This window comes from Diabrotica undecimpunctata, chromosome 7 (assembly GCF_040954645.1).
Source record: "Diabrotica undecimpunctata isolate CICGRU chromosome 7, icDiaUnde3, whole genome shotgun sequence".
In the NCBI taxonomy this organism is placed as follows: domain Eukaryota; kingdom Metazoa; phylum Arthropoda; class Insecta; order Coleoptera; family Chrysomelidae; genus Diabrotica; species Diabrotica undecimpunctata.
This window is the reverse complement of record NC_092809.1, coordinates 99,355,365-99,378,761: the sequence shown is the minus strand read 5'-3', so window position 1 is coordinate 99,378,761 and position 23,397 is coordinate 99,355,365. Positions and strand designations below refer to the sequence as shown.

General features: G+C 34.6%; 2 protein-coding genes across 3 annotated transcripts in view; one reads left to right on the top strand and one right to left on the bottom strand.

The window, feature by feature from the left end:
* SamDC (S-adenosylmethionine decarboxylase) overlaps nucleotides 1–23,397 on the top strand; it is a 102,085-nt gene that overhangs the window by 10,279 nt on the left and 68,409 nt on the right. For both annotated transcript variants that reach the window (XM_072537859.1, XM_072537860.1), the window contains exon 2: nucleotides 411–497. In XM_072537859.1, coding sequence (XP_072393960.1) covers nucleotides 411–497 — 87 coding nt within the window. The remainder of the gene's footprint in view (nucleotides 1–410; nucleotides 498–23,397) is intronic.
* On the bottom strand, nucleotides 20,469–23,331 carry LOC140446894 (uncharacterized). The gene is made up of 2 exons (XM_072539479.1): nucleotides 23,010–23,331; nucleotides 20,469–21,446 (listed from the first exon to the last, which is right to left on the bottom strand). The coding sequence occupies exons 1-2, from the start codon at nucleotides 23,161–23,163 to the stop codon at nucleotides 20,647–20,649; spliced, it is 954 nt and encodes a 317-aa protein (XP_072395580.1). The 5' UTR covers nucleotides 23,164–23,331; the 3' UTR covers nucleotides 20,469–20,646.

Sequence of the window (23,397 nt, the reverse complement as noted above, 5' to 3'; positions counted from 1 at the left end):
AATTTTCTGCTATGGGGATGATGGGGTAGTTTTTGAGGTTTGGTCAATGTACCAATCAACAGTAATTAATTAGCAATAAAATATGCCGCCAAGATGGGTCCTGTAACTTTTTTCATTGCCAAGATATAGCTATGGCTATGCTAGCTTTACCGTAAAGTTAGCTTAGCCATTGTTTCTCAGAAACGACTACAGCAATATATTGTTCCTTTGCGTAAAACTACAGCAATCAATTCCTTGCGGTTGGCTTTTTGGCCGATATATCTGTTTTCCAAGGGTGTCTTTGAGCTAGCGGATAATGGGATGGTATTTGGGCCCCAAAGGTTGAAAAACGTTGCCTTAACTGTATTCTGTTGTGATAAAGTAGATTTGATGGTTTACAGAACATATTTTAATAACACTATTTTTTACAGAGTTAAATTGGAGGCGCTGATGAAAATTGTCCGATGTGAAATAATAAGTTTTGTGAAAAATGATCAAATTGATGCTTACGTATTAAGGTAAGGTTATTTTATCTATAATATAATTTTTAATATTAATAGAGCTTAGGCTTTATTAATTTATTATACTTAAAAAAATTTACCTGAAGGAAATCTGCTCCTTCCCATGAATATCTTTATATATCGATTAAAAAAAATACTGGCTTTAGTCCGAAACAATTAAATACGATTAAATGAGATTTTCTCATTAAATAAATATTTCAACTGCATTATGCAAAATTAGGTAAACAATTGCTTCCGTTAATGAAAGTATTTTTTTATTCATTACACAATAAGATAGAAGAGCATTCTTTTACATATTTCTGATCGTCATATATTTTCCACTGTACTAATAATAATTACATGCCCACCAATTTATGTAAAGATTCCGATAAAGGACAAATTATTAAACTCACTATCTTTAAAGGCGGACTCAAACGACTCGTGTATTTGGCAAGTACACAATTATTTGCCTACTTTGCAAGTGTACTCGATTGCGATGACAATCAGGACGCAAGATGGGCACACGAGCGTGATCAGACATGGCAAGTACGCAAGTGCAAGTATGAATACAGTTTTTTTTTAACTGCCAATTATGTATACATTTCGTTTGAGCGCCTCTGCAAGTCTGCAAGTATAGATAAGTATGTACTTCGCAAGTGTACGAATAATCGTGATCCCTTTGACTCGGGTCATTTTCACCGACAACAGATGGAAAACCAACGAGTGACAAATAATTATACGAATAACCCACTCACACGACATGGCAAGTATACGCAAGTGATGATTAAGGTCGATTCTCACTATACGTTCCGTTTACTTTCCATACCCGTTCCATATACCTCCCATTATTTTAACCACAATTCTCAGTAGACGTCGCGTTTACTTACAATAAGTTTGGTTTTTCTCAATGAACTTTAAATTAGAGTGGAAACAACTTCCACGTTCAGTTGTGTAGACAAAAATTACTTTTTCTAAGTCATCCAGTATCACAGTTGCTAAGATTTTGCATTATACACATAAACAAACAAATAATTTAAAATTTACTTACCTGTGGCATCGAGTTATTTGACAATAGCTGACCAAATATTGTCTTTAAATGAATTATCGCTATATTTTTTATTTTCAAAATCATATAAGGCAATATTTTGCCTGACAAGTTCTATCAATTTTTCGTCATTCATATTTATCTTAACAACTTAGACTGAACCGCGATGTAATAATATTCGCACTATCCATACCGTACCCGACACGTCGGCGTCGCAGAAAAAATACGTGGCCGGTAATCTTGAACGCGAGGCTTCGGGAATGGTAGATAAACGGAACGGAAAGTGGGCATATACTATATGATTTGTGTTTAATAATATTTTATGTATATGGAAAGCCACGGATATGGAAAGTAAATGGAACGTATAGTGAGAATCGGCCTTAAAGGCCGATTCTCACTATACGTTCCATTTACTTTCCATATCCGTGGCTTTCCATATACATAAAATATTATTAAACACAAATATTCGCCAAGTACACAAGTCGTTTGAGTCCGGCTTAAAAGATATTGAGTTTCGACAGGCGAAATATCTGTACACAACGATCGTAGTCATTTTTAAGATATGTCATAAATATATGACATCAGTGGCTTTAATCATCATATTGAAATCATTTAATCATCATATTAAAATTTCTGCTCTAATTTCATATACATTGCATACGAGCTTTTACGCTGATTTTTACATTTTTAAAGTGGTGTGAATCAACATTTTTTGCTACTTAACTACACACGCTAAGGTTCATTGGTCGGAAGAATAACTAAACTTGCCTTTTTAGGAGTTTAAGTACTATAAATAAGTAGAAATTTGGAACGCATGAAATATCAGTCAAATGAGTCTGTGTATATTTATTTAACAGGGTTGTAGAAATAAATGTTATACTTACTCAGAATCTATTTTATTAATAGATTGTAACAAATTGTAACTAATAGAGTTCTACCAGATCTGTTATAAATCATCATCATAAGTGGCTCGACAATCCGTTGTGGATCTTGGTCTGCTCACAAAGAAGTCGCCACTCCTGTCTATTCCTTACAACTTCCGTTCATTTTCTGACCATTAGAATCTGTAGGTCTTCTTCCACATCATCAAGCCATCTCCTTCGTGGTCGTCCTCTACTTCTTGTGCCCTCTAACTTTGACAATATTAATCTCTTCGTGTATTCGTCATCTGACATACATATTAGCAATGCGTCTATGAATTCTAAGTCTCTGCACTTTAACGAATTTCACAATATTTGAATCGATGTATAACTGATATAGTTCAAAGTTGTATCTTCGACGCCATAATCCATTTTAATTTACGGCCCCAAAAATCTTTCTAAGAATTTTTCTCTCAAAAATACCAAGAAGTCTTTCATTGTTTTGAGATAAGGTCCACGTTTCAGCCCCATATATCAAAATCGGTCTTATTAAGGTCTTGTATATATTGCACGTTGTATATTTTTATTTTTTAAATGTTTCTGGAGACCATAAACAGTTTGTTATTGCTATGCGTATTTTTATTTCGTCACTTGTCGTGTTTGTTACGTTTACTAGCGATCCAAGATATGTGAATTCTTTGACTTACTTAAAGGTATGGTTGTTAATTTGAATTCTTTGTTGGATAATTCGAGTGTTTTTAGAAATCAACATATATTTGGTTTTTCCTCGTTTAACACAAGTCCTAATTCACTTGCTGCGTCCGCAAGCCTTGTAAAACACTCATACTTCTTCCCGCCATTGCTATATCGTCAGCGAATGCGAGAATTTGCGTCGATCTATTAAAAATAGTTCCATTCATTCTAATATTAATTGTCTGATTGCCCTTTTCCAAGGCAATATTAAACCATTAGACCATTATTAATGTCAAAGAAGTTAGAGTTTTCTCCTTCAATTCTAACGCATGAGCTTAGGTTTTGCATTGTTAGTTGGGTCAACTTAACTAACTTAGGTGGGATCCCAAAGTCTATCATTGCATTATATAATGCAGTTCTTTTCACACTGTCATAGGTAGCTTTAAAGTTGACGAAGAGATGGTGTGTATCTATGTTACATTTTAGTTACTTTTCTAGAATCTGCCTACGTGCTTGAATTTGATGTGTAGTTGACGTTCCAGCAGTAAATCCGCATTGATATTGACCAACAATATCCTTTGTAAAATTTTTAAATCTTTAAAACAATACATTGCCAACGATTTTATACGCAGATGCTAACAGAGAAATGCCTCTTAAGTTCTTACACTCCAGTTGATCACCTTTTTTATGAAACGGACATATTATTCCCTTTAGCCACCCTTCTGGTACCAATTCATTCTGCCTTATAAATACTATTAGTTTATGGATTGCTGCATGAAGTTGATCACCACCTTTTTTTATACATTTCCGAAGAGATTTCATCGATTCCTGGAGCTTTATTGTCTTTGAGTTTTAGGATGGCATTTGACTCTCTTGTTGGGTCTTCACTATATAGTTGACGTTTTAGATTTTGTTGATTGTCTATGTATTATCATGTAGAATTTCACCGTTAGTGTCTTTACAAATTTTTAATCATTTAAAATTTAAATTCTCGACGGCTATTATTCAAAGATTTGTAGTATTACCTCTTTCATTTTCATCGAATAAACTTCGTATCTCATTGAGAGTGTTCTGTTCGTATTCCTTCTTTTTATGTCGATGGATACGTTCTTTCTATTTGTGGCCGTTTCTCACTCATGATCAATCCAATAATTTCTTTTTCTGACTTGGTTTTGCCCAATATTTCAACCGATTTCTGTAATGTCTCGTTCTTCTTCTAAGTTTTCTGTCCTTATTTGATCTTCTATTTGCAATGTCGTGATCTTTTTGTTTATTAATGTCGATTTTTTCTCTCCTTTTCTTGATCTCCTTTTTTAAATTGGATATTCACTCTTTAAATCGTGCTCTAACTAAATAGTGATCACTATCAATGTTTGCTCCTCTAAAAGACTTAACATCTAATAAGTTAGAGCAGTGTCTTGCATCGATGATTATATGATCTATTTGGTTAATTGTTTCATTATCAGATTTCGAAGTTCTCTTAGGTATATCTTTATGGGGAAATCGTGTCCCAGCTATTACCATGTTCTTAGACATCGCAAAGTTTATGATTCTGAGACCATTATCATTAGAGTCTACATGCAGGCTCTCTTTTACGATGGTGAGCGAAAATATATTCTCTCCTCCGACTTTGGCATTTAAGTCTCCTGTTATTATTTTGATGTCATTTTTTGGGCACTCATCGTACTCTCGGTCTAGTGCCCCATAGAGCATGTCTTTTTCATAATCCTCTTTTTCTTCCGTCGGAGTTATTTCCGTATGTTATGAATATTGTCAATATATTACATATGCATGGTTTGAAGAAATATATAAAAAGAACTTACAATACTGGTTCAAGTTGTAGTTAAGTACGCGCATATTCAACGCTCATTTATGCTATAATGCTGTCTGATGGTCTTCAGCTTCATCACACACCGAAAATTGAGGGATATGTCTTTAGGAGATAGTTGGGAAGCAACCTATTGTTGTTATGATCAAGAAAGAATTAATTGATGTGATTGTTTGTCGGACAAATGTCAGATTATAGAAGAAATAAAAACACAACATATTTACTGATGCAACAGGGGCATAGAACCCGACAAGCAGCCATCAATTATAGTTGATGGATATATAATTGGATGAAATATTTTTAATAACGAAGAAATCAGATAAATCCGATATTTTGTTTGTCCAATAAGTCGGTCTACCTGTTGATATTGCTTCACATTTCTGTTATTTTATGGCAGCCAGTCACTCTTTTTCTTTAGTTGTTGTCAATCGTGATCCCCATTGGGCGTGCTTTACATTAAAGTCACCTCCAATGATATATATTTTCCCCAAACTTTTCATATATTCTACATGCTGTTCTTTTTTAATGGAATGCTTAGGGGACTATAAATTGAGCTTACATTAATTTCGTAATTAGTTTCTGGGAAGCAAAAATAAAATTTTCCAAAAGTCGACATTTCGATAACTGTGGTTAAGTCACAAAATACGTACATGCTTTCGTTTTAACAATAATAATTTTTAAGAATACGTATAAAATCGTTGTAATTAGGTATTATAGATCTTTCAACTTAATTTATACAAGCCATGGTGTGATTTATGCAATATGTATGACTTAAAATTTATATTTAAAAGGACTACCCCAGAGTACAAAGTATTATACCTGCCCGAGAGGTTAGGATCGGTCGTTGGCCTTAATGCGGCCCTGATTTTTATATCTTCTCAGATCAATACCGAAAATGCGTATCTACCAGAGTTTTTTTTGAGATGATTTATATCAGAATTTTCTTTAGCGAAAATCATGATTTAGAGACAGGTCCCGTCTATTATTTTCGAAGGTTTATTGACCTGTTAATTTTCGCTTGAGCTAAGAATGTTCAATGCATGATTGGCAATATTTTAATAATGGTGGTTAAATAATATAAAGAACAGTATACACTTACTGAATATTTTCTATATTATATAAAAGTAACAGGTTGTCCCCTTTCCATTTTAAAGATCCAGAAGGATCAAACCCACGGTAACATACGCCTGTCCATCTATCTATCGTCCGTCGGCAAATTCAAACAAATACCACCGTTAGTCCAGGCAAAATGAGATGTTTTAACCAAATAATGCTTCAAATATAATGTGCAGAATAATTTTCAATTCGGTTCAGCTAATGAACTTGCTTTTTTTGTCCTTAAAACTAGAAAAAACTTTAATTTCTCTTGCTTAATATTTATCGTCTAATAATTTTAACTGTACTAATATCATATGCAGGTGTTTACTTTAGTTCTACAATGACTAATTTACAATGAGTAATGTGATTATTAAAATACAGGTAAGTACTTAGCTTCTACCAACAGCTGGAGATAGTATATGACAATGCGCCCAAAAATGACATCAAGATTATAATGGGTGATATGAATGCTAAAATAGGCAAGGAGCCGCAGTTCTATGGCACAACAGGAAATCACCCACTGTACAATGAAACAAGCGAGAATGGGTAGTTTTTGATAAATTTTGCCACCAGTAAAAACATGGTTATAAGTTACACATGCTTCCTACATAAAGACATACACAAAATGATATGGATTTCACCAGATTTAACCACAACCAATCAAATCGACCATGTGCTGATAGACAAAAGGGCAGCCAGTAGTATCTCAGATGTGAGAACACGACGAAGAGCATGCTGTGGATCAGACCACCTTTTACTAACCTTAGATGCAGAGTTAACAAAGAAAGAAACGAAAGACAACAAAGAAAAAACAAACTGAACCTTAAAAAACTGAAGATTCAGGAATGTAAAGAGAAGTTCGAAGAAGTCGCAAATGAGTTAAGGACGCTAGAACTGCACTCCATAGAGGGCAAATGAAATAATACAAAACAGCAGTACTGGATGGAAAAGGAGCATGGTTCGATGACGAGTGCAGACAAGCAATAGAGGAAAGAAATGAAGCACACAAAATGTATATAGCAAGAAGAACACGGGAAAAACGAACATCATTAGAAGTCGCAAGACGGAAAGCAAACAAGATATGTAGAAATAAAAAAAGAGCCTATGAAAATGGACAAATAGAAAAAATTAAAGAAAATTTCAAAAACAACGAAATTAGAGGGGCTTACGAATACCTAAAAAAGATAAAAAGTGGGTATAAATCTCAAACAAGTCTATGTAAAGATGAAAGTGGGCAAATAATCAGTGACCAACAGAAAGTCACAGAAACCTGGAAGCATTATTTTCAGACCCTACTTGGTACACAAGTAGACATGGAAAATGACATGGGTACGAACTTCGTAGAAGCGAATGAAGTAGAGAATGGAGTAGAAGCTCTAACCATAGAGGAAGTTCTCGAAGCTATTAACCCCAGAAAAACACAAAAGCCCAGGGGGTTGACGAAATACCAGCAGAATTGTATAAAGTAGGTGGCGATCACCTAGCAAGTCACATCCACGCGCTCATCAAAGACATATAGTATGCCCGATCTAAAAAAAGGAGACAAACTCCAGTGCAAAAACTATCGTGGAATTTCTCTGCTAGGTACAGCATATAAAGTCCTCACGTATATTATAAACCAGCGGCTCCAACCACTAGCAGAAAATATTATTTGAGAGTATCAGACGGGCTTCCGACGGGGAAGATCGACACTGGATCAAATATTTATAGTCAAACAGATCTTGAGTAAATCATGGGAACATGACATTGATGTTCAAAACCTGTTTGTAGACTTCAAACAGCCATATAACTCAGACAACTCAGTCAAAAGGAACAAACTCTACAATATATTGGCTGAATTGGCAATACCACAAAAGTTAATTGGACTCATTAAAGCCACAATGGATGAAACTCAGGCATGTGTACGAATACAAAACCACACCGGACAGACTTTTTCAAAATTTCGCAGGGACTAAAGCAGGTAGATGGGCTGGCTCCAACTTTGTTTAACCTGGCACTGGAGTATGCGGTTAGGCAAATGCAAACTGGACGAAGAAACCTACTGTTCAACCGAACGGTTCAACTGGCCTCTTATGCCGATGATATTAATATTATGAGTAGAACATCAACAGGAGCACAGGAAACATATGCAGAGTTAAAAAAGCAAACAAAAAGGCTAGGTCTGGAAATTAACACAGAAAAAACAAAAATAATGATACAGACGAGAAGAAATATAGTCCCACAAAACATTATACATGAAGATGACATTGAAACGGTTGGAAAGTTTACATACCTGGGAGTAGAAATATATGCCGACGGATCAGAAGATGGAGAAATACGGAAGAGAATAACGCAGGCAAACAGAGCTTATTTTGCCCTCTCCCATATATTTCGGTCTAAAAATGTCCACCGAAATACACAGATGAGAATCTATAAAACCTTAATTCGACCAATAGCATGCTATGGCAGTGAAGCATGGGTCCTGAAAGAAACATCCAAAAGCAAACTCGACACATTCGAAAGGAAAGTACTGAGGAGAATACTAAGACCTGTGAGGGAAAACGGAATCTTCAGAAATCGATACAACGAGCTTTATCAATTTTATAAAGAAGCACCACTGTCAGACTTCATTAGAATACAAAGATTGCAATGGGCCGGACATGTGATAAGAATGGGAGAGGATAGGCGACCAAAAAGAGCACTGAATGCTAGAATGAAGGGAAGGAGACCGGTTGGAAAGCCAAGAAAGCGCTGGGAAGACAAAGTAAACAGCGACGCACAAGCGCTTTTAGGAGATCGTGTATGGAGAAGATCAGCCACAGACAAGCAAGGGTGGAGGCAAAAAATAAAGGAGGCCAAGGCTAAATTTGGGCTGTAGTGCCATAGAAGAAGAAGAAGACTTATCTTTAAAGGGACTGAACTTACAAATTTTTCGTTTAGTTGTCACCTTTGGTTGTTTAGAGATGTGCATTCAATTTTTGAGTTGTGTAGAAATTTGTTGTTTGTTTTTTGAAACTGTATATCTGCGTATAGAGAAAATATTTAGACCATGAGAAAAATCACCTACATTTTTTCGTCCATGGGAGCAAGAGAACCCAAGTAGTAGCGAGGAAGGTGTAATAGTCGATAATCATTTAAGTGATATAAAAAAACAATGATACTGAGACTGGAACTGTAGAAAAGAGTTGACGACTTGCAAACAAGGATTGTTTTGAATGAACAATCCAAGAAAATTTGTATCAACGTTTCGTCAGCGTTAAACGCTAATAGAAAATGTCGATGTATCAGATGCCGATTGATAATCTTTTGACATTTCACTTTTAACCATTTAAAAAACGAAGAAATATACCGTTTTGATTTTTTTCCAAAATCAAATTTCTTACACATTATTATTTTATGATTTAATACTTACATCAATAAATTTGTATGGGTGAAACAACAAATATCGTGATACGTCTCTGCAAAGCAGCTATTCGAATTTCTTAAACATTTATACCGCCATTTGAACGATAGAAATATGAAGGCAACTTTACACGGTTTATATATTTTAAGTCAACGGGTTAGTTTTGTCTGAAATTTGGTTAACCAAAAGCTGCCACCAACACTTTGATCTTGTCGACTCTGTCGACATCTGTTAGATGTTGATAAATGAAAATATTACTATTTGCATAGTGTATTTTACTTATTATAATGGTATGAATGAATAAAATTGTTAGACCTTGGATGCTTGGCAACGCCTTTCAAAATTCTGCCGGGTCCTTCGATAGTCCTTCTATAGTCCCTCCTCTGGTTTGCGTGTAGCTCACGTCTATTGCTATCCTGGGCGTACAGTACCTATGTACAATAATAAAGGAATAATTTAACAATGTAAAAACTACAGGATCATAAAACTAGTTATATAGTGACACCATGAAAATATGGGAGAGAAATTAATGAGGAAAATGAAATGTTTCAAAGCAAGACATGTTAACAACAGCTGCAATTGTCATTGTAAGAATAAATGATGGAAAATTTAGGAATAAAGAAACAATTGTATATATAGTATTGATTGATTTTAAGAAAGTTACTGTGAATTTAGAAACTATACTGGACAAGGAGAGACATTTTTATTAGAAGTTAATTTGTGTTTATTTTGCAAAAGAATATAGAACACATAACACATATCAGTTTTGTGTTTTGTTTCAATTTCAATTGTTACTATAATAGAAAAAGTATATCACATTTAGCAAAAGTATATTTCAGTATTATGGACATCATTTAAATTGTTTTTAAAGTAACTTGGGTGAAGTCAGTACTTAGCAAATATCTGGAAGTAATAGAAAACTATAATAATGCAGTTTTTTAATTGTAATTTCGTTATCAGTAGTTATATATCGGAGAATAGTAAATAAAAGTGTATCAATCAAATTTTAAACATTACTCATATTCGTAGAATTATACTTTATCTACACACTAAATGTCAAGGACAATCTCGGCGATGAACCTTATATATCGTTACGATTTGATTGTACATTTTAAATATTAGATAATCCAATTGATAGCAACATGTTAAAAATAATTTCCGTTGTTCTTATATCCTATAGTTAACAAAGTTGTAATTTTCTTAAAAAAATTATAAATTAATTTGTTGTAATAAATATTTATATTTTAATTAACAGTAATTATAGAAGAACTCAAAAGAAACATTTTGAGCTTGTGAAAATGTTCGTAGGTTTATTTTTGTCAAAGATATCGGTATTTTTATAGCGCGCTTTGAGGCTCAAGATCGCGCGCAGTATCGTAAAGTTTTATTTAAAAAAAACATCAGATAATAAAATTTGTTGGAAACGAAAATTACAATTTTATATCGGTAAGGAAAAGGAAAAGGATCTACGCCAATTAGAAAACATATTAATTTAGGTGAATCAACTGTAAGAGCAATTAAGAAGAATGAAGTTGCTGTAAGAAAATCTATAATTTCTGGTACAAAATTAAGCGCCAAATTTTCATATTACTCAAGGGATGTGTTATTAGAAAGAACAGAAAGAGCCATCGTAATTTGGATTGAGGAACTAATTCAAAGAAGAATTCCTGTTAAGTGGTTATTTAATCCAGAAAAAGCTCTTCAGTTTTATGAGTTAATGAAACAGTCAGAGCCACCAACTTCTACTTCCCAAGCTGGTAAAGAATTTTCAACTAGCAAAGGATGGCTATATAAAAAGAAAGGCTCTTCATAAAGGTCAAGATTACAGGATAGAGTGCTACAGCAGATGAAGAGCAGCAAAAATATTTCCACAGGAGCTAGCGAAAATTATTGAAGATAGGGACTATTGTGCCGATCAAGTATTTAACGCTGATGAAACGGGACTGTATTGGAAAAAAATGCCTAACCATACTTACATCGCAAAGGATGAAAAAATTGCAAGTGGCCATAAAGCAAGTAAATATCGAATAACATTATTACGTTGTAGCAATGCATCAGCATCAGGATATCGGATGTTGAAACCGCTCTTAATAAATAAATCTAAATTTAAAACAACTGCCAGTGCATTGGATGACTAACAAGAAAGCCTGGGTGACAACAGCTATTTTTACAGAATGGTTCAATAATTGCTTCGTGCCAGAAGTAGAAGCTTATATGAAGGAAAACTCTCTCGATTTTAATGTTTTATTAATTATTGGCAATGCAGCAGGTCATCCACACTTTTAACATCCAAACGTTCAAATAGTATTTCATCCCCCTTATTCAGCCATTAGATTCAGCCTAACAAGCCTTATTCAACCATTAGATCAACGCATAATTGTAGCGTTTAAAAAATATTACATAAAAGCAACTTACAAATCCATCGTGAGTAGATTAGAAAATGAGCCCGTAAAATGAGCCAGTAAAAAACGCGTGGAAGCAGTTTTCTATTTTTGATTGTTTGATTCATGTTGCATCTGCTTCCGCTCAAATAAGACCAAGAACTTTAAATGCTTGTTGGAAAAAAGTGGTCAGCATGTGTAGCAAGCAATGTAACCACTCAAACAGCGATACTATCAGATGAATTAATTGATTTGGCACATAAAATTGCCGGAGATGGTTTTGATACCTTCAGCCACGATGATCTAGATGAATTGCTTGTGGATGATGCATTAAGTGACCATGATATAATTCATCAAACTTTAGATCTAACTTTAGATGGCGTCGCGAGTCTAGAAAATGATAATGATGAGGAAGAAAAACCAACCCTCCTCATTGCCAAATTAATTCGAGGTCTTCAACTGTGCTTATTAATGACCCCTATTTTGAACGAGCCTTTAAATTACAACGTGAGCTGCAGAACTGCATGTCAGGGTATCGTGAGCTACATAAAAAATTACTAGCATCATCATCGCAAAGTTTAATTACTAATTACATTGTTAGAAAAGGAAGAGCTAATGTGGGAAAATCCATCGCCTTTACCGCAAATATCTATTGCAGAGACAATTTCTTCTGACGATGAAAATGATTTTGAGCCACTTCGCAAAAGTTTTCTTTAAGCTTTTGTATGAATTTCTTTCAGATATTCGAAGTAATTTATCACGCAGCCTATTTCTTTTAATTTCTGCAAACTTGTTTGTTTTTGTCTTGGTTTTATATAATTTTAGAAGACTACGGAACGTATCCCTACTTTTTCAAGGCAAGTAATGTCTAAGGGGGTCTTTAAAATATTGCTTTATTTTCTAGGGGTTCGCGGACTAAAAAACATTAAAAACGCTGGTTTAGAAGATATTCACAAAGCCGTTACTGTTCTTTTCCCTTCTTTTTTGTTGTTTTGCGCTTATATCTATTTTGTTATCTCTTTATTTTACTAGTTCCTTGATCTCTGTTGTTCAACTTATTGCCCATCCATTCTGAGCAGTTATTTTTTTAACTTATGGAATGGTGCATTACCATTTATCATGACAACGTTTATTCTGGCTCGGGACAGGCAGTGGTGTTAGAAGTGACTCCTGAGCTACTCAATTTATCTATAACATTATTTATTAATCTATTATTATTATTATTATTATATAACAAATAAGTCCAGAGGAACGACCTCCTATTATGCCCAAAAAGCAAAAAAAATATCCTTTTAAAACTAATACCAATTATAAAGTTAAGTAAAGTTAAACAATTAAGTACATCATACAAAAATTGTGAAACACTTAATAAATAATGCGGTCCCAAAAATAACACAATTCTATAAATAAAATAAGGCGCTATCAAGTTTATTTTTAAAGATGTTAACACTAGTTGCCGTAGTAAAATAAATATTAGGTTTGAAAATCAATATTAGTAAAACCAAATCCATTAGAGTAAATGCAAGAAACAACACGCTATTTACCATCAACAACATGCAGATTGAAAATGTGGAAAACTTTACCTATCTTGGAAGTGTCATAACAGAAAGCGGAGGTACAGAGGACGATATTCGTATGAGGATACGAAAAGCTCAACAAACATTCAGCATGCTCAACCCAGTCAATATGAGAGTCAAATGTCATGTCTGTTCTACTTTACGGTTGTGAAACTGGAAAGTGACAAAAACCCTTACAGATAAACTGCAGGTCTTTATTAATAAATGTCTACGACGAATTGCTCGTATTTTCTGGCCTAACATCATCGGAAACGAAGATCTACTACACCTGACCGAACAAAAAAGGGTAGAACATCAAATAAAATCTAGAAAGTGGGGTTGGACTGGTCACACACTCAGAAAAAATAATTCCAGTATTGCAAAGATTGCCCTAGAGTGGAAACCCCAAGAAAGAAGAAAAAGAGGTCGCCCTGTACAAACTTGGAGAAGATCCATCATGGATGAGAAAAAAGGTCAAGGAAAGTCTTGGAATGAGGTGAAGGCCTTAGCGCAAAATAGAACCCGATAGCGCGTTTTCACTGAAGCTCTATGCTCCACTTCGGAGTTCAAGAACCTTATGGTCTTGATCCAAATTGTTCCAGATATTGAATATTCTATTTGGCAAGAAGTTCACCCTGGGCCTTGCAGTAGTTTGTTCCCTCGTTAATTTATAACGATGGCGTCCTAATCTTTCGTCTTGATTTAAAGTGAATATGGTGTTAAGGTTCCCAAAATTATGTTTTAAAATACGGAAGGACATAATTAGGTCACCTCGAAGACGTCGCTGCTTGAATGTCGTAAGATGAGCCATGCATAGTCTATCTTCATAGTTAGGTCTTACATTGCCGTATGCCAGTCTTATGGCTTTACGCTGAACATTTTCAAGTAGGATTTTATCGCGACTGAAATCTGGATTCCACACTGGCCTGGCAAACACCAGAGTAGGTCTAACGTATATTGAGTCAAGTTTACTAACAGAGGTTAGAGATATACGTGTAAAACATTTACGGATCAAAAACGGTTTCGAGTTTGCTCGTTTACACACCGACATTATGTTATCAGACCAATTTAAGTCACTATTAATTATCACTCCGAGATCGCTGTGGGAGGTTACCGAGTTTAAGAGATGTCCATAAATAAAGTACGGCAGTGATGGGTTATTTTTGCCGATATGTAAAACAACGCATTTTTCAATGTTAAGCGGAAGTACCCATTCTGAGGACCATTTGAATATTGCATCAAGATCGTGTTGAAGAACGTGTTGGTTAATAGTTGGTTTCACATATAATTTCGTATCATCAGCGTAAATGAAAACCTTACTTTATACAATGAGCGGAAGATCACTAGTGTAGCCACAAAAAAGTAGCGGTCCAAGTACTGATCCTTGTGGGACTCCACTCTTGATTGGCTTATATAGTGAGTGATCTTCCCCTACACGAACCGTGAAGTACCTATCTGTTGGATAGAAAATCTTGAATCCAAATGTTTTACTTTCCGCGGATACCATAGTGATCCAATTTAGCTAGTAATCGACGTTTTGGAACACGGTCGAAAGCTTTGGATAAGTCTAAGTAGACTACATCGACAGGATGCCGATTGTTTAAAGATAATGACCAATCATTTACACAATGAAGTAAGTTTGTGATCGTTGAACGACCTTTGATAAAGCCATACTGTTGGTGAGGGATGACATTTTCTTGAAGAAGAAACTCAGACATCGCTTCCGAAATAATCGATTCCATGACCTTGCCGACAATAGGAACCAGGCTGATTCGACGATAAATATTGCAATCAAGTTTATTTTCTTTCTTGAATATAGGAGTAACTGAAGCCAATTTACAGGACGAGGGGAGAGAACCTTGACTAAAAGAAGCATTCATTATGAGAGATATAGGGATGGCTACAGATTCTGCACATTGTTTGAGGAAAAAGGAGGTGAGTCCGTCTAATCCAGGTGATGAATTATTGCGTAGTTTCCATCAATGATGTTTAATTGCATCTCGTGTGAAAGATATATTGTCAAGATTTTTAAACAAACGTGGGCACATTATTTGAGGAATGGTATCGTTAAGTTCATCTATAAAAACCTGGGAAAAAAATAACGATAAACACTCCGAAGATTCGTTATTCGAAGAACATAAAGACCCGTCAGCTTTTTGAAGTAATGGTATGGAGACTTTAGAAGATAAAGATGTGCAAATGTACCGATAAACTTTAGCAAAGATTGTTTGACTCGGTTAGAAAAATTACGGTGGGCGAGAAAATCATAAAGGGAACCAGTAAGTTTATATCTTCGCCAAAGCTTTCGCTTATGTCGAATTAAATGGATAGCTGAGAGGTTAATCCAATGTTTTAGTCGATTTTTGTATAACTGCCGTTCGGTTGTATGATCAGAAATTGTTGTAGTAGCAGTATGAAGAAAAGAGTCCCACATTGACGATGGATCAGAGTGATTAAGAAAAATAGATTGCCAGTTTAACTGGGATAAAACTGAATTTACATTAAAGAAATCAGTAGTGGGATACGTTACGAAATTATCTATATTATTATAGTAGAAATTAATTGATCGTCATTTGTGAAAAATAAGTCTAAAATTGAAGGATTACTGTTGGCTCTAAACCTTCTAGGTTCAGTTATCAGTTGTAATAAATTTGAGTTCATGATAAAGTTTTTAAACAAATTTTGGGAATTGATAGTATCAGTTTTGGAAATAATGGGCCAGCTAATCTCTGGAAAATTGAAATCTCCAACAACAATGAGATTTTCAAGGGATGATAATTCCTCAAATTTGTCAATAAGTATATTGTCCTGAGTAAGTACTGTATCCGGAGGTCGGTATATGCAAACTATATTAAATATGAAAGAGTTACTAGTAATAAGTAAGTGGGTAATTTCTATACGGGTACGTCTATTGTTTTATTGCCGATGGAAAAAGTATTGGTAATTTCATTTGCTAAATAGATGCATACTCCTTCCCCTCGACGAGTACTTCTATCTCTACGAAATATAGTAAAATTATCAATGTTTAGAATAGCATCGGGGGTAGAAGAATTAAGCCACGTTATGTTAATGTTCAGAGAATAATGTGAGGTTTTAAAAGTTGAACAGTACTTATAAACTCATTAAATTTGGAAATAAGAGAGTTTAGATTAGTATACTATTAAATCTAAAAGCCTAACACGAACATCAAAGATTAGAATATATAAAATGGTGATTAGACCGGTGCTCATGTATGGGTGTGAGACGTGGACCCTAACCAAAAAAACTGAAAGAAAACTTAGATGTTTTGAGAGGAAAATCCTCAGAAGAATCTTTGGGCCTTATCACGACATTAATAGCAACCAATACCGAATGAGAACAAATGCTGAGGTCAAGCAGATGTATAGAACGAACGATATAGTCCAAGAGATTAGATCCCAACGTCTAAGATGGACTGGCCATGTCCATAGACTCCCTAATAACCGCCTTGCCAAGTTAATATGGGAGGAAGCCCCCACAGGAAGAAGGCCCTTAGGACGTCCACCAATGCGATGGAGAGACAATATATGGTCAGATCTAAGAACAATGGGGCTACCCACTGACTCAACTATGATGGACGACCGTTCAAGATGGAAGCAAGTTGTGCAGTCAGCCAAAACCCACCCCGGGTTGTAGTGCTACGAGAAGAAGAAGAAGATTCGTATACATAAAAAGCCAATCCGTAAATTTTGGTGCAAAAGAATTCACATATTTAATCGTAAGGTCATTTTCTCCATTATTTTTACGAGTTTCAAGCTCAGTACGAAGTTCCTTTAAACGAAATTGCTGCCTACGTGTCTTGTCATCAATAACAGAATAAGTTTCAGTAGATTTGTTTTCCAAAAGTTTATTTTTTTTACGAAGAATTTTTCGAGTGTAATGTTAAGAACTCATTATCACGTTTATCATGCGGGGATAACGTTTATTTTGATTTGGTTTACCGTTTGGTTTACCTGTCGTTCTATCATTTAGTATAGATTAATTAATTAAAATGTAATTAAAAATCATCATATGGAAAATTTTTGTGCAATAAATTCAGTTAAAATTAAAGATAACAGTAGTATTGATGGTAGTTGAAATGAGATACACTGAATGTAAATAGTTTTGGTGATTTGCAAATTCCAGGAAAAAGTTGCAAAGAAAAACCGGAAAAATAAAAAAAAGGCTTTTAAGAAACACTTAAAAAAATTGTGTTCTAAGATCAGATTAACATTGATCTAAAAAAGGAAACTACAGGATGTTATTTTATGTGTTAAGCTTTTTTTTTAGTCACGAAGAAAATACGAAATCTATTTTACATTTTTCATAAAATGATGATATGGATTTTCCACATTTGTGTATTATGCAAGAATCATAGGATATGGCAATATACCTACAATATAAAAGTTATTATATGATCCGCAAAATTGTTTTTAAATGTAAATCGATACATAAAAGAATTGTTTTTTTTTATTTACACGTTCTTTCTTACAGTGCTTACTAGTATAAATATTGTTATTATTGTTAATTTTGTTATTTTACTTCTCTTGTTACCAACCGCAATTATTGTTTATCTACGTAATAAATTGGCCTTTGTACACGAAACCTAATTACGGTTTCTAATTATATAAAAAAGGTAACAATAGAAAAGCGGTAAATATTTAAATAATTAAAACTATTATTTCAAATTTACCTTTAAGGCTCTTTACTTGTGACATGTACTAATAAACTATAAATTGCATTTTGTCAAAAGCTTTCGATCTGTAAATCAAAACGTGACTAATATATGTTTGAACTAACATGGGTAGTAAAAGTATAGTGTGTAACATGTACCAGAAATTTAATTTCTTCTCACTTGTTTGAACGTGATTTTACATATTTAAAGAGAAGAAGGAAAATCTGCATACACACACCTGTGACTCGTAACCTGTGACGTAATAACCTAACGAAGTTGTGCCAGGACGAGATGCCTAAGGGAGTTATACCTTTGACACTTCGTCCCGTCACCAGTCCGAGACGCTCGGCGTCCAATTATAAACCTCTCCTCTGTCACTCCATACATCAGGATGGAATGGCTGGTTAAGGCAAAACATCACTCCTGATACCGTGCTATCACCCGATTCCCATTCTTTGTGCCTTACATTTATCGGCCCACACGAACCACAAAGCCTTTCAACCCCTTGCCGTAGCAAGGCTGTCATCTCTATCGCGTCGTATGTCTCTCATTCGCTCCTATTTCGGCCTGCGACAGTCCGAACCCCACCGAGGTGCTACTCGCTCGTTTTAAAATTCTGTTGCGAGTACCCTCTCCTCTCGTTATTTTGAAAGGCACCCATCGGACTTACACCTCCTAAACCTGAAAAGGTAGCTGCGGAAGCAGCCATAGCCTGTGAGCATTTGCGTCAGATAATAATCCAGCTGCCTATGCCCACAGTCCATCCAGCTTCCAAGGTTCGGGATTAGCGACTTCGTCCACTCCGCCACATCACGTGTTGCCATTCTTGCTGCCACTGACCGATTGAAACTAATCTCTAGGCCAGTCTTATCTCAGTTATCTCTCGCTCTCCAACGTTCGGCCCTATATTTCTTATTATATGTCTATATTATCTATTATTATATGTCTCCGGCTAGCATTTTTCTACTATATACTAAGCAGTGGTCATCTGTTTTACATAAGTAAACTATATCAAATAACATGCATAAAACGTTTTAATGTAAAAAAAAAATATTACTTTTTTAAATTTTTTACCTGGGCCAATGTTATCCTTATGTTAGGGTTATGATATTTTCACTCAATATGATTTTAACTACCTAAATTAACCCTTCAGTAGACACTAGACACTGGTCTAGGAGACCATTGGGAGTCAATGACGGTCAATTCTAAAGCCAATCGGAAGCTTTCAAGTTTCTCCGGCTCTGTACCTTCTTTTGATAGATACATTTATCGATTTGACTGTGTATGTATATCATTATCATGTATATCAAGTTATTATATGATCCGCAAAATTGTTTTTAAATGTAAATCGATACATAAAAGAATTGTTTTTTTTTATTTACACGTTCTTTCTTACAGTGCTTACTAGTATAAATATTGTTATTATTGTTAATTTTGTTATTTTACTTCTCTTGTTACCAACCGCAATTATTGTTTATCTACGTAATAAATTGGCCTTTGTACACGAAACCTAATTACGGTTTCTAATTATATAAAAAAGGTAACAATAGAAAAGCGGTAAATATTTAAATAATTAAAACTATTATTTCAAATTTACCTTTAAGGCTCTTTACTTGTGACATGTACTAATAAACTATAAATTGCATTTTGTCAAAAGCTTTCGATCTGTAAATCAAAACGTGACTAATATATGTTTGAACTAACATGGGTAGTAAAAGTATAGTGTGTAACATGTACCAGAAAGGTAATTTCTTCTCACTTGTTTGAACGTGATTTTACATATTTAAAGAGAAGAAGGAAAATCTGCATACACACACCTGTGACTCGTAACCTGTGACGTAATAACCTAACGAAGTTGTGCCAGGACGAGATGCCTAAGGGAGTTATACCTTTGACACTTCGTCCCGTCACCAGTCCGAGACGCTCGGCGTCCAATTATAAACCTCTCCTCTGTCACTCCATACATCAGGATGGAATGGCTGGTTAAGGCAAAACATCACTCCTGATACCGTGCTATCACCCGATTCCCATTCTTTGTGCATACTTTGTGTGGCCGTCCGCACATTAAGCTACTAAAAAGAAACTAAACTAGTTGGTAACTAGAATTACCAACTGTTTACAAACTGCGACTCGCACACTACGCTACTGAAAATTAATAGAAACGAGTCACTTCTTGCCTGTACGAGTAGCTTTGTTATAGGGTGTTTAAATTTTAAACCTTTATATTATATTATTGAGTGTTATTATCGCGTTAAGAATGTCTAGTGACTCAAGTGATGAAGATATTATTCTTTATTATTATAATAGAAGACGTAAAATGCAGAAAAAAAGAAGGTATTGGGTTCATCCCTACATTGCAAACAATATAAATTGCAGAGCTTTTGTTGCTGCAAAAGAATTACAAGAAAGTGATGCTAAATTTCTTGCATTTTATAGAATGTCAAAAGAATCTTATTTACATTTAGTACAATTGCTTGTACCTGCGATTCAAAAGAAAAATACTCAAATGCGAGAATGTGTTGGGGCGGAAGAAAGGATTTTAATAACCCTCAGGTAAGGAAGTAACATTTATTTAATTTCTTTAAATGAAAACATTCTAAATCACTAATTCTAGTTAACTACTTAGTAATACTTAAGATATCGGTAGCTAAATTAAACATTAGTATTATTTGTATTCATTATATTTCCTACAAGTTCATAATAGACTTTTTGTGGATGTTGTGTACTGTGAAGAGAAGGGGTATTTGCTTCTCTTATCGCTTGGATCGGTAAATATGCAGATTCGACCCCTGTCGAGGCTTGTGTATCTGTAGAAATATTTGAGTTTGGGCTCAAAATATTCGAAGTATTTTCTAATATATTGTCCATTAAATCGATGACTTTTCGCTTAAATATTCTTGTTTGGTGGCACGACATCATATTCATATCGGGTAGCAAGCTCAACAAAAACATCTTATTGGCATCTTGCACAGGATTCATGCTGGCTTCAAGTTTTTGTTTTTTTAATTTGAAATATTCATCGAAGTTTTCATCTGAACCATCTTTTGACTTTTTATTCCTATCTTTGCGCTTTGAAGATGAGTAATTTTGATGAACCGGTGATAATGGAAGTGGGATTTCAGGAGGAAACGACTGGGGAGATAGCACTGTTAATGAATCAGAATTTTGGGACGAAGCTGGTAGGGAAACGGATTTTGGAGATGGCTGTGCTGTCTGTGAATCATCATCCCAATTTTCTTCTTCTTGGTCATCGCGTATTTCTTTTTCTGCTCGCCTTGGTAAATTCCCTGACGTGGCGGAATTTAAAACTTTTACGTATGGTAAAGTAAACTGCATTACATCAGTAAGGTAATAAGGCTTTTTTGATTTAGCTGACGAGCCACTTGGCGCTGATTTCATATGTCGCACAAATACAGCTCTTAAGTTTTTCCACTTTTCCTTGCATTCGGTTCCTGAAACAAAAACATACCTATTTAGAAATTATATGTATTGCTTTCAAATGTGTCTATTTTCCTTATTTAAGTTTTTTGCGCCATAACTGTAAAAAATAAAGAAAAGAATAAAATCATGGCAGAATTATTAATATTGAATGTATACATTAATTACTAGGTGCTACTAGAGTATGCGGTCTGCCTTATCTATATACCTCTCTGAGGTCCCTTAAAAATGCGAGAAACAGATTTTTCTCGCTATTAGTTAAGACATAACTAATTTATGTAAACTTTCCAGGTCATTTTATTTGAAAATAGAGGTTTTTATTTAGGCAAACCATTTTGGAAAAGATTATACTGTTATATATATATATATATATATATATATATATAATAGTAAAGAAATAAGTTTATTGTATATTCCGTTTTGTTGTCATTTATTTATCGTTTATTTTTCTCGGTAGATCGCAACCTATAAGATAAACGCGACGTAGACCGCATAATATAATGGCACCTATTACTATTTCTTTTAAAGTTCTTTAGAATGCGAATGTCGTTCTTTTAAATGCATTTCTATTCCAGATATCTAGCAACTGGAGGTACATTCGTTAGTCTTGCTCTATATTTTGCAAGAGGGGACAATACCGTTTCGCAAATTGTAGCCGAAACGACAACTATTATATGGGATACATTAAAAGAAGAATATCTACCAATTCCAACTATAGAACAATGGGAAAAAATTGCAGAACGTTTTTATTTATTATGGAATTTACCAAATTGCTTAGGGGCTATTGACGGGAAACATATTCGCATAGAAAAGCTGGCCAATACCGGATCAAGTAATTTTAATTACAAATCGTACCATTCCATCATATTAATGGCATGTTGTGATGCAGATGGCCTATTTACATTGGTTGAAACTGGTTATGCTGGCAGAAATAGCGATGGTGGAATTTTCCGTGCGTCAGCTATTAAGCATTGGATTGAAAATGGCGTACTAAATTTTCCGCTATCTTCAAAATTACCCACCGACGAGAGCAATAATAAATTCCCGTACTACTTTGCTGGCGACGAAGCATTTCCCTTACTACGCTACTTAATGAGACCATATCCACAACGTGGATTGGATAATAAAAAAAGAATTTTTAATTATCGATTAAGTCGGGGAAGACTTACAATAGAGTGTGCATTTGGCATGATGGCTGAAAAGTTTCACGTTTTAGATACTCCAATCAAATGTCACTCGCTCGAAAAAATTATTAAGATAACACAATCTGTTTGTGTTCTACATAATTATGTACGAAAACGGGAAGGAATACCATATAAGGCGCGGACATTTGAAGACAGCAATAGTGCGGCTGGAGATCCCGATATAATACATCCACAAATCAATGAAGTCATCACTGACCAAACGTCCGCATATAACTTAAGAGATTATTTATCTAATTACTTTACAACTCCAGGAGCTGCTCTTCCATGGCAATGGAAATATAGTGTATAGCTTATTTTTAACTAATTTAAATAAACATATATATATATATATATATATATATATATATATATATGAGTATAGTAAATACATACCTGTTAAATTCAATTCTCTTCCTATATCATTCCAAGCCTTTTCGGTAATGTCTTTACGTGAATATTCATTTAATGTGTAGTTGTATAGGCAGGGATGTTTTTCCACTTCTTGCACTAATTTTATACTAAACGACTGTTCTACCAATTTCGCCATTTCGCGTGTAAACTTTAAAAATATCACAACAAACTAGAAACTAGTCGCCAAGCGACCTGCACGTCCAGTCCGCTGTCGACTGATCACTGACGCATTAGAGACCGGTTACTAACTAGTAGCGCTGTGTGCGGATACTCATTAAAATACATGGGCAGTAACTAATAAGCAACTGATTGGTAACTAAAGTTACCAACTGGTTTCTTTTGAGTAGCTTAATGTGCGGACGGCCTACAT